Source organism: Sminthopsis crassicaudata, chromosome 3, assembly GCF_048593235.1.
Source record: "Sminthopsis crassicaudata isolate SCR6 chromosome 3, ASM4859323v1, whole genome shotgun sequence".
NCBI classification, from domain to species: Eukaryota; Metazoa; Chordata; class Mammalia; order Dasyuromorphia; family Dasyuridae; genus Sminthopsis; species Sminthopsis crassicaudata.
Window position 1 is genome coordinate 30,237,748 of NC_133619.1, and position 12,065 is coordinate 30,249,812.

The 12,065-nt window shown below is 36.0% G+C and overlaps 1 protein-coding gene across 4 annotated transcripts in view; it reads left to right on the forward strand.

Annotated features, from left to right (window-relative positions):
• Nucleotides 1–11,797, forward strand: part of ECT2 (epithelial cell transforming 2) — a 53,040-nt gene extending 41,243 nt beyond the window's left edge. For all 4 annotated transcript variants that reach the window (XM_074298204.1, XM_074298203.1, XM_074298201.1 and 1 more), the window contains 5 exons: nucleotides 389–527; nucleotides 1,718–1,872; nucleotides 6,930–7,037; nucleotides 7,791–7,940; nucleotides 10,437–11,797. In XM_074298204.1, coding sequence (XP_074154305.1) covers nucleotides 389–527; nucleotides 1,718–1,872; nucleotides 6,930–7,037; nucleotides 7,791–7,940; nucleotides 10,437–10,526 — 642 coding nt within the window. In that variant the 3' untranslated portion in view covers nucleotides 10,527–11,797. The remainder of the gene's footprint in view (nucleotides 1–388; nucleotides 528–1,717; nucleotides 1,873–6,929; nucleotides 7,038–7,790; nucleotides 7,941–10,436) is intronic.
• Nucleotides 11,798–12,065: the final 268 nt, after the last annotated feature.

Consider the following 12,065-nt stretch of genomic DNA (forward strand, 5'->3'; position numbering starts at 1 on the left):
AAGTGTATGAGACCAGTGAAGGTTGAACTCGGGTCCTCCTGACTTTAGGGCTGGTTCTCTATCTACTGCACCTCCTACCTGCCCCTACAATTTCCTTTTCCTTTCTCCCTACTCATTTCATTGTCAATTTTTTCCTTATGCAAACATCAGTATACTTATAACATTATTACACTTTATTGCAATGATACAAATTCTCAGTTCATATGACTTGAAGAACATGCTTCACTCACATCTGTGCCATGAGAATCATTGTGTTTAAATAGAATACAGCAGATATTTAAGTGGAATTATTTTGGGTTTTAATTTTTTTAAACTCATTGATAAATAAGCAAAATTTTAAGATTTTTTTTCTATCTGAATTGCCTTTTTTTTTTTTTTTTTAAAACAGATAGCAAGGAAACGGCACAAGGTTATTGGCACATTCAAGAGTCCTCATGGCCATACCAGACCCCCGGCAGCTCTGAAACACATTCATCTAATGCCTCTTTCTCAAATTAAGAAGGTGCTAGATATAAAAGAGACTGAAGGTTTGTGTATTTGGCATTATGCAGTGGCTAATTGATACAAATTGTTTGTTTAGAGTTGTAGATTAAAATCTTCCAGTTATTTGAATGTTAACAGCTAATAAATCCTATTTATAAGCATTTGCAATTGAAGTTACAGAAATTGCTTATGAAACTGCTTTTTACATGAGTTAGTAATTACAAAATGATATGGGGATATGTAGGAAATCTTTATATTTATATAATCTTGTTACGTGTCAAATCAGTGCCTCCAAGGCTAGTGCAGTGTTCTCCCAGCCAAAGTCATCAAATGATTTAATGTGCTTTATGGTTGGTATGTACATAGCACCCCTAGTGCCCATGTCAACATCTGAGGAATAAGACATTTGATTCACTGCAGGTTAGATGACTTGGCAGGTATTCTGTATATTCAAACTGTTCCCAAGAATATTCAATGCACTTTTGGGGGAGATTTCAGTCCTCTTGGGAAAATGTCTGCAGCTCTCCCAAGCACTAAAGCTGCAAGGAGAGGTACAAAAAGGTGAAGAGTGTTTCCTAGCAGAGTATGTAATATTTTATATATATATGCATTTATTATGTTTGGAGGACATTTCTTTGTTGCCACAAGAGTTAGCATTATAGAATTTGTTCCATAACTGATAGAGACTAGATAGTACTACGGATAGTTATCAAGAAAAATGTTGTAAGCAGCAATTAAAATGACATTAATGTTTTCCTAATTGATAGTTGTTCTAGGTTAATGACATCAGTCTTGTGTGGATTCATAATGACTATAAAGACATTGCTTTTGAAATGTAAACTGCTTTCACATATCTCACAGCAAGTTTTAAAACAAAAATACTAATGTCTAGGCTTTATTTCCTTGGATTTTATGCAGATAATTTGCATTACTGAAGTAACTCTAATAGAGTTTTGTTGTTATAGAAAAGTTATATGCCTAAAACTCTCAAGATTGATGAAGTTTAGGTAAGAGGATAATTTTGCATTTTGGGGAAAGTATCATATAAAATATTAAAACATGCTTAAATCCATTTGATTCTTCTATTTCCCCTTATTTCAAAACTCTTGTTAATGACAAGACAGGGAAAGATTAAGAGAACAGCTTTGAATTTCTAAGTTAATATATATCCTGGTACTGAGCTTTCATGCTCTTGGTGTATTTTCAAGAGTAACACTGAATTTCATTTATCTAGATTGCCACAATGCTTTTGCCCTGCTTGTGAGGCCACCAACAGAACAGGCAAATGTGTTGCTCAGTTTTCAGATGACGTCAGAGGACCTTCCCAAAGACACCTGGCTGAAGATGCTCTGCCGACATGTGGCCAACACCATCTGTAAAGCAGATGCTGTAAGTTCTTATGTTTGTTAGTGAAAATGATTTTGAGTACATTGTCACACAACCACGGAATACTTAGAATTTCTTATGAAATAGTGGGAGCCGGTACACGCTGTTTCCTCTAATCAGGAGAATGGCTGGATCTGCAGAACCTTTGGGGTTGGAAACTCCATTTCTGAGTCAGAGGGATCTATAGATCCCTACAGAGTTCAAACTTCAACTTCCTCCTCCCTGATTATGAATCAGTCTCTGGTCACATAAAACCACTCTGGACCTCAGCCTCCTTGGTTGTGAAGTGAAAGAGTTTTACTGAAGTGTTCTCCAGGGCTTTGTCCCTTGAATTGTTCTCTTTAGGTTCCCCTACTATGTCCTCACATAGAAGAGGACTATCCAGTTGCCAGAGGGTTTGTCTGGATACATAACTTTTCTCTGAGACTGATGGGGCAAGGAGAAAAACAGATAGAGGATCAGGAGCAAATGCTAGGATTTGACCAAAGTTGTATAAATTGAAGCTGTGGCCATGTGAAATAGGCAAGCAGGAAAGCAGAGCAGAAAGTCGCTATACTCGATAATGTTACATTTTTTAGGGTCTTTAACCCTTGTTGCTGCTTAGACCCTTGGTGACCTTGGCCATAGCTCATTCTATTTATGGACTTCATTCTTGTCAGCTCTTAGGATTAAGTGGATTAAAGTCAATAATATCTAGGATCGCTTCTAATTCTAGATTCTGAGCCTGTGATAATAATGTGTCCCATGTATGTGTGTATTTGTATATGGAAATGATCCTATGTGATATTGATGGAAGCATTTGGCAATCAGTATTAACTTTATAATTTCAACTGATGATGACAAATGGAATGTATAATTGGATATTTAATGGTGCTCGTAATCCTGTAAAGTACTAAGCCATGAACCAAATGTTCGCAAGTTGACCATTTCTGCAGAACAGAGTGTCTTTTAGACTTCTCTTCTGAACTGTCCATATACCCCATCCTTGATGTCAGACTAATGTGACAGATGGCTGTTTGCTTGAATCTGGGACCAGAATTATCATTCTTTGAGCTTCTGGGTGTGGGGTGATTTTTGTTGATGTGAAGAGTGGCCTTTCCAGGCCTGCTTGGACTGTGTACTTCTCCTTTGTGTTGTCGTAGAGATCTTTAGAATATCTCTGATGGATTTGTGTCTCCCTTGGTGCATTCTTGAGAGATTAGGGCTAATAGTGAGTAATTTTTGCAGTCCATCGGTTATCTGTCTTCTTTTGACTCTTCCACTTTTTTATGCCTCTCTTTAAGAAAAAAGAAAGTCTTTTCCTACCCCTAAATCTCCTTCATAAAAAAATAAAAATTTGAGTAAAATCCAAAGGATTATATGAGCAGATCAAGAGACCCAAGGAACAATAGTTCTTCCTTTTTTCTCCTGGAAGCAAGGTTGGGCATTAAAATTCATTTGAAGTCTGTTAACATTTTCATGCTTTCATTTGTGTTAAGTCATTTTGGGGGTTCTGCTTTCTTCTGCAGTTTCTATATACATTTCCCTGAATTCTGAATTCTTCATAATTTGTTATCTATTGTGGCCTAATAATCTTTATCGAGTACAGTTGGTTTAGCCATTCTCCCTATATTAAAAAGAATATGTAACTTTTTTTGGTCATTGGTTTTCTTGGGGCGCTTCTGCTTTTCATATTTGGAGAGTTACAACAGGAGGATAAACAACAGTTTATCTCATTGGCAGCCAGCTGCCTCATTGCTGCTTTGAAGGTATAACTAGACCTCTGGTGTTGTCTGTGCAATTCTCTTCTCAGTCACCCAAGCCCAGAATGTCACATCATCTTTGACTCTTCTCTCATCTTGCCAGATCCTAGGAGCTCTGCCCTGAAACATCTCTTCTATCTGTCCTTCCTTTCTACCCCTGGTACCTATCTTAAGCATCTTCTCTTTTCAGCTTGGTTGTTGAATCGGCCTGTTAACTAGCATTTCTGCTCTCTTTAATTCATCCTCCAGTGGCCTCAGTGCAAAAACTCTGGTTTGGGCTCCTGAGGTCCTGATACCTCTTGAATAAGAGTGAATTTCTGATCTTGACATGAAAACCTTGCTGTAGCCTGCCTTTCTCACACAGCTTGATCTCCTGGTCTGTGGTTGGCTAAAGTAGACAGATTCTGGCCACTTGCGGTGTCTGTGCCCATTTGATCCCCCATTCCTCTCTACTGAAGACCTTCCATTCCTTTGCTGCAGCTTTTCCTGAACCTCCTATTCTAACTCCCAGCAAGAGAGAAGGCATAATTTAAATAATTTATAGCACTTTACCTAGGCTTTCCTTTTTGCTTAATCCTTTCTTCCTTCATATAATTATGTTGAGGCAGTGAAATGGCATAGGAAATAGAGGGCTGAACCCCAGTTGGATGCAGAACCCAAATTCTTTTGCCTAGTGACCCTGTACAATCACTTAAAACTCTCAGTCTCAGTTTCTTTATGTAGAAAAATGAGGATTTTAATAGTCCCTACTTCCAAGGTTGTTGTGAAGATCAAATGATATATGTGGAAAACAGTTTGCAAATCTCAGTATTATATGAATGGTAACTTCTTCCCCCACTCCCATTCCCATTAGAGTATAAAAACTTGAGAATCAGGATCTGTTATATCTTTTTATCACCTGTCTAACAAGTGCTTGTTGGACATCCAGATGGTTCAGAGGGTGGAGCTCTGGGCCTGGACTCAGGAAGGCCGAGATATGTGATCCTGGGCAAGGGAACCTCTGCTTGCCCTAATCTGGGGAAGGAAATGGTGAGTCCTTTTGGTATCTTCCAAGAAAACCACCTGGATGTGCTTTGATCCACAGGGTCTCAAAGAGTTGGACACAACTGGGCAAAGGAAGCACCTTGCTTAGGCCCTGAGTCACAGACACAGAAATTACATAGCTATATTCTTTTTTTTTCCCCCCCCTGAGGCTGGGGTTAAGTGACTTGCTCAGGGTCACACAGCTAGGAAGTGTTAAGTGTCTGAGACCAGATTTGAACTCGGGTCCTCCTGAATTCAAGGCTGGTGCTCTATCCACTGCGCCACCTAGCTGCCCCCATAGCCATATTCTTGCAATAGCTCACGTCTGTGCAAAGTAAAGCAGGATCAGGGTTTTTAAGCAAAACTATGACTTTTTATTCAATACAAGCTTGCATATAATTTAAAGTATAATTCAAAATATTGCTTTCAATGCTTTCTTGTCTGTTTTCTTTTAAATTTCCTTTTGTCCTTGGTGAAATGCTTCTGTCTCCCTCTCCCCATTTATGCCCCTTCCCCTCCCTCTCTCCTTGGGCTCCCACATTACTTCCCGCAGGGATGGAAGTTTGTGGTCCGTCGGCCACAGTGACCTAGCAGATGGTCAGTCTTTTTTACTGCTGAGTAAGCGGCTCCTGTCATTCACCTCCCTGTGTGATGGCTGCTGAGGCCAGGCCAAAGGAAGCCAGGTTCACTTCTGTATTTCCAGCCTCTGGAGTTAAGCTTCATTGGAGTCTGACTTTTACATAGTAGTTGCTTAATTAATATTGAATAATTGGTAGGAAAATTGTGTAAAGTATTTTGTGGTTTGCCTATATGCCACAAGATGGCACCAAATATTTAACTAATATGCCTTAGGTTACTTAGAGCATTAGGTCCCTTCAGAAATTTAGATTTGGGTGACATCTTCTGGGTGTTTTATACGTGTAGAATTCTAGGAATGATAGTGAAGCCATCCTTGATAAACTTGGCACTTTCTGTAATAGCTAAGAATATATATTGTTACCTAGTGTTTGCTAAAATCCCGTACTGGGTTTGCCTGGGAAATAGGTATAAAGTAACTGAATCCACAAAATGCTGATTTACTTGTTTAGCTCCTACAAACTTTGCATTTAATATCTCATAGCTGAGATAGTATCATTGCTGGTGTGATCTTCCTAACACCCATGATCTCCTAGCAGTCTAAGCCTTTGCATTGGTTCTTCATTTTATAACAAATTTGTAAAAACTTTCTGAAGCCAAGTCTTGTCTTCCTCCTCTCATCTGCCTCTCCAACTTTCTTTCTCACTACTTGCCTTCACATACACATACATTGTGCCCCAGCCAAATTGGGCAGAATAAAATCATTTGCATTTCATATTACCAATCTCCATATTACCGTGTTTGCACAGATTACATGTCCCCCATGCCTAGGAGAGACTGGGGGATTTCTGTCGATTGAAATCCTTCAGTACAACTTTCTGAAGCCTTCACTGATTTTTATAGAAGTGATCCTTTCCTAAACCTCCTGCCACTCTTCCCCACCCCAGTGGATTTCATAACTTAATTTGCATTATTATTATGACACATTTTATTTCTCTCCACTAGAAGTAAAGTACTTGCCTGCAGGCCAGGGGCTATGTTTCATTTTTGTATCTTAAGCATCTAACCCAGTACCTTTTCCATAATAGTCACTTGATAAATTTTTTTAAAATGGAATTAAGACTTAGCATTTCATTTGTTCCCTTTAAATAACCCTAGCACCTATTTATTCATTTATTGTGAACTCATCTTCTTTGTAAAAATGTCTCATTTTTTTTTTAAAGGAAAAAACCCATTGTTGTTATTTATCAGTAACCCCTTCAATAGAGAAGTCTTCCTTGATCAGTCCGTTCTCCCCTGCCGAGAGGAAGGAATTATTTAATTAACAGTCTTGCAATCACAATTGGTCATTGCATTGGTGTATTTAGTAGTGTTTTCAATTATGTTATTCTGGTCATTGTGTATATACCCTCTATCAGTTTATACAGGTCCTTTCAACTTTCTCTGCATTTGTTACATTTGCCAATTTTAAGGATTCAATAATACTCTGGTATATTTCTAGTTGCATTGACATCTTGAGCAAGGAGCAAATATGGTCATATTCCAAATTCCAAATTGATTTTCAGAATGGATGATTTAAATCACAATCCTTCCAATGTGTTTAAATCTTTTTTTCCTCCCACATATAGTTAAATCAGTTTCAAAAATAAACTTCTTGTTTATTTTTCATCTACTTGAATTTTGGGGGTCTTAAAAATTAACATTCTATTTTTTCAACAGGAAAACCTTATTTATTCTGCAGATCCAGAATCTTTTGAAGTAAATACAAAAGATATGGATAGTACATTGAGTAGAGCATCCAGAGCAATTAAAAAGACTTCTAAACGGGTAAGAATTCATTAAAACTAATATTATACTTCTACAACATATTCTTCACTATCTTTTCCCCAGAATACAATGCTACGACAATGCTAGACACCACTGCTTCTGAGATGGATTTTATGTAATCTAGCTATTGTCCATAGTCTGAGAAATGGCCTCTAGACAGTATTTTGATTGAGCCCATTTATAGTAAGTGTACTACAATACTTTATATAACATTTTCTGGGCTCTTGCCCTCCTTGTTGGTCATTCTCTTTAATGAAAACACTTTGTAGGTCTAGAAATTTCTGAGCTGCCATAGAGTTCCTTAAAATTATTTGTTCTGCTTTTGTATAGAGATCACCTACTCTATTCCCCTTTCCCTTCCTCCCATTGCTCCTCCCAACTCCCCTAAGATCCCTCCAGATGCATTAAAATAAAAGGGACTTTTTCTTATTTATGATGAGGACTTAGCTTAGACATCTAAGCTCTCATTCTTAAGTTTCTCACTATGCAAGTGAGCTGGGATATTGTTTGCCTCATGTACTTCCTCTAGACGTGAGGTCCAAATAAGATGGTTCGTGTGGGAGTACTTGGAAAAATATAGATACTCTACAAGAGCATGATTGGGCCTAATAATTTAGTGCTGTCCTAGGGCTACCAGCCCTTTTGTGAGAATACTTTAAAAATGTATGCTTTGCTCCTTTTGCTTTGCATAATATTTGATGTTTATCAGCTGTTTTAGATTTGCCAAGTGACTGCCATTCCATTATTAACTAGGTTACCAGGGCATTTTCCTTCACCAAGACTCCGAAGAGAGCTTTTCGAAGGACTTTGATAACTACACAGAGCAGCGTGGAGGGGAGGAGCCCTTGCTCGAGCAGTGACACTTACATCGGCAGCCGCCTGACCAGCACAACCTCATTAGCAGTAAGTCCTACGCCAACCTGGCACAAGACCTGACCATGTTGCGGAGGGTGGGGTGGTGGGGAACAGAATTTAACATTTGATTTTTGTGGACATGTCATGATGAATTGCTGCCAGACCATAAAAATCAGTAGCATTCTGTTGCTGCAAACATCAGAGCTCTGGGTGGGAACATGCAGACCCCCCCCTTCTTGGCTTGTTGTTGTCGCTGTGGGGCAAGCTGGTATGATTCCAGCTCTGTCACAGGTGAAATGCATTTCAGGGCTGAGTGCACGTGATAACAGATGAGGAGATGAGTTTTTTCTTCTGAAGCCAAGGAGGTGTTAAGAGAGTTAAAGTGGATATTAATTACTTTCTTTGTAAATCCTGTGATTATTGGAAACTTTTTCTAGGCCTTGAATTCCAAAATAAAATTGTAGTACCATATGGGATGTAGATTATCAAATGTATCTGGCTAATAGAAAATCATGTGACACTTATTAATAATATAGAACATTAAAGACCAGTAATTATTAACTTTTCAAGTGTGTGTGGGAGAGATAGAGATATATTAGCCAGACCTTTGATGTACATTGACTTTCAGTCATCATGTGACATGTTTGAATAAATTTCTAGGGTGTTGAGACAAGCAACTAAGATCTAGAAAGAAGCCAAGAAATTGTAGTTGGTTTACTAATCTGAAGTATGTACAAAACACCTGTATCTATGATCTCTAAATTAACTCTTGCTTTATTGAGATGATGATACATTTTGGAAACAATAACTAGGTCACAACTTTGTTTTCTTATGTATATCTATATCACTGAGAGCAACACATGCTTTGAATCATAGGAAAATTGAATTTTACCGGAAAATTATATTTTAAAAAATACTTCTTAGAGGGATTGCTTTAACATTTTTATTGTAATCTTTAAAAATTTTTCTAAATATTTGTGAAAGGGGAATCAATTTCTGTCCTTTTCATCATTACTTGCTTTTTAGTAATAACTCTCCTCATCTGTTTATAGATGACCTGTTTGATTTCCAAATACAGGATAATTGGATCTGTTCATGCCTCAGACTTTACTTTTTGCTTCTTTCTAGTTCCCATAATGATGTCTTCTTCTTCGAAGACAAACTTGAAGAAACTCTTCAAACATCTATTGATTGTAAAGCCTCACTAAGTCACTCTTAACATTTATGAAAAGTTGGGGCAAAACTGTGATAGAGCAAACTCTAAAGATCCTTAAAGTTAGTTATATTGAGGAGAGTTCAACTTGGCATAAATGCTTCTTTAAAAAGTAAAATGCTAATTTTTCTTTTCCTGACTTACCAATTACTGGGAATTGAGGTTTTTGCACAATTTCTTGGTTCATAGTCCTTGGACTGAATTTCTTGTACCTTTGGTCATTAGTAACAAAGAATTTAAACATGGTGAAATTTTAGCACCTTTTGAGGTTTTCTGATATTTAAAAAACCCCAAAAGCTTACAAAAGACTATTTTGAAGAATATACTTAACATGTAAAATCTGCTTCACAATCATATTTGTGATATTAAACACAGGCTTAATAATGGTACATTTAAGAAGGTGTACAAACCTAAACAAAATTTTAGCTCTACTGCTAGGTATTTAAATTTTGACTTTACTATTGATTAGTACTCAACTAAGTACCAAAACCAATCATTTTGTATTGCTATTTGATTGGTAAGAGTATTGAATAAAAACTTAATGAAACATTTTATTTTTTATTGTTTTAAGTGGTAGCTTTATAATTTTTATTAAAATTGAAATCTACCTTTGAGCTTTTTTTCCATGTTGTGTGATATGTTGTATTATAGTTGTCAAATCTGCCCATATCTAATTGTGATCTTTGAAGCAGGAAATTTGGAAGCTTAACTTTTTCACAAAAGTATAACTTGAGGAATTTATTATTTAAGCTTCATTCTCTAATGCACTGCTTCCCCTACTTCTCTCTTTCTACCTACCCTCCTAATCCCACTGGTGTCTGAGACCTATCCAAATCTCCATTATTTTTTAAAAGGATTATTTAGAAACTTGTGAAGAGACTGAATATACATCAGTTGTATTAGAAAAATATCTTACATTCTTTAGCCTATTCAAAAATCTATCTCTCATTTCAACTTCATGATTGTCTTTCTACTGTAAAAACTTATTTCCAAAGTGTATAGGAATGCTGCATTAATTTCAACTATCAAAAATGTTGTAAACCAATGCTAGCACATCATTTAATTCGATGTCTGTTCAAGAGGGAAATCTTTCAAATATTTTTCGACCTGCTCTAGTTTTCTTATTAAGGCATTTTAAGTCAATTTTACTCAAAGTTTGTTATCCTTTTTTTTCCCCCCTCATTTTGAATTGTCTTATTTATGCTATAGTCATGAGTTTATTACCTTTGTGGATAATGTAGAAATACTCATGATGATTGATGTAGGAGAGTTCAACATCTGTTAGAAAATCTTGAAATATATTATTATTCTTTTTCTTTTTTTCTTTACAGGGTATTCCATCCCCTTCCCTTGTTAGCCTTCCAGCATTCTTTGAAAAGAGGAGTCATACTTTAAGCCGATCTACAACTCATTTGATATGAAGTTATTCCTCTTATTTGATGTCTTAATCCAGTGACTGACAAGCAGCTTATTCTTGAGACAAGAAATTGACTTAAATAGTACTGTCATTAGCACTTGATGAAAACCAGGAGGACGTTAGGTAACACTAAATTAACCATTTGAATTTTTTAAAGGAATTAATTGCTCAGTTATAAGCATAAAAAGTGAAGAATCTGATATTGGTTTAGTTATAATTTATTTGTTCAAACTCTTCTTTCTGCGGCAATATCTTAAGTTATTTCTAACATCAGTAATTTTGATCCCTTGATACAATAAATGATTTTATTGTTGGATGCAAAGATTCTGATGTAGACTTTTGTATAGTGCCTAGTAATGATCACATGGAATACATCTGTATAAATGCTCTGTAAAGTGCAGAGGTCAAGAGACATTGTCAAGATTCTCGCTGAATAAATGACTTCCCTGGCAGCTGACTCTGCAGACACTTTTGCTTCACCATGCTGCTTCAAGTACAGTGATTTCTCTGTATTGTGTATTTCCAAATCTGGCACATAAGGAAAAAATGATAATTTGTTCCATATAAAAAAATGTGTAACAGACAGAAATAATCAAAGTCCTTTTATAGATTGTAGTGAGGACATAGTTTTGAAAATATTGTATGTTTTGCACAAAAATAGGTCAGTGGGTACATATAGTTACTTCAGAGTCCAGATGGTTTTTTTTTTTTTTTTTTTATCATACATGTAGCAACTGGGATACTTTTAAAATTTAGTTTTATAGTTTGTAAAAGTTCACTTTGAAGTACAAGACTGAAAAAATTATACTGATAATGTATTTATAGCATTTAATCAAAGTTATTTTGAAAGTTGGCACTGTTTGCTTATCTGCTTTTAAAATATGCATGTATATATTTGAGCATTTCATTGTGAAATCCAGATTGTGGTTCTGAATCAGGTGTAAAATTAAATTCATTTATTTACTGTAAAAATAGCTCTATCCCACATTTTTTAATTTTAATAGATTATAGTCTTGTTTTTTCATTATAGTGAATATTTTGAAATAATCCCGTTTTCCCCTTGGGTATTCGTCCCCTTTTCTTATCTGTTTAGGGACTAGTCTAAACACATTGATGCCATTTAATAATTCTCAGGTTTCTGTTATAAGACTTTGACTACATACGATTGTTGTATGTTGTGCATGTAACTAGAGTGCTGCTTTTGAGGATATTAAATGGCCCTTTTCTGATGTGTTTTTAAAACTAAGAACTGTGTAAATAAAGATGTAAAACCCTCCAATGTTTACTGTTCTGACTTCTGAATAAAAGAAAATCCAGAAAAAAACAACAAAAAACAAACTTCAGAATCTTTTGTGATTTCAAAATGAATCTGCTGCTACAAGTAGTTACTTATCATAGTTATTCTTAAAATGATAAAATTAGAGGAGTAAGTCAATTTTATAAATCAGTTATTTTACAGGAATAAAAATGCAAATTAAAGGAAGGTCACAGGCAGTATCATTGTTTATGAAACTGGCTTTCTTGATCACATGACAATTACATT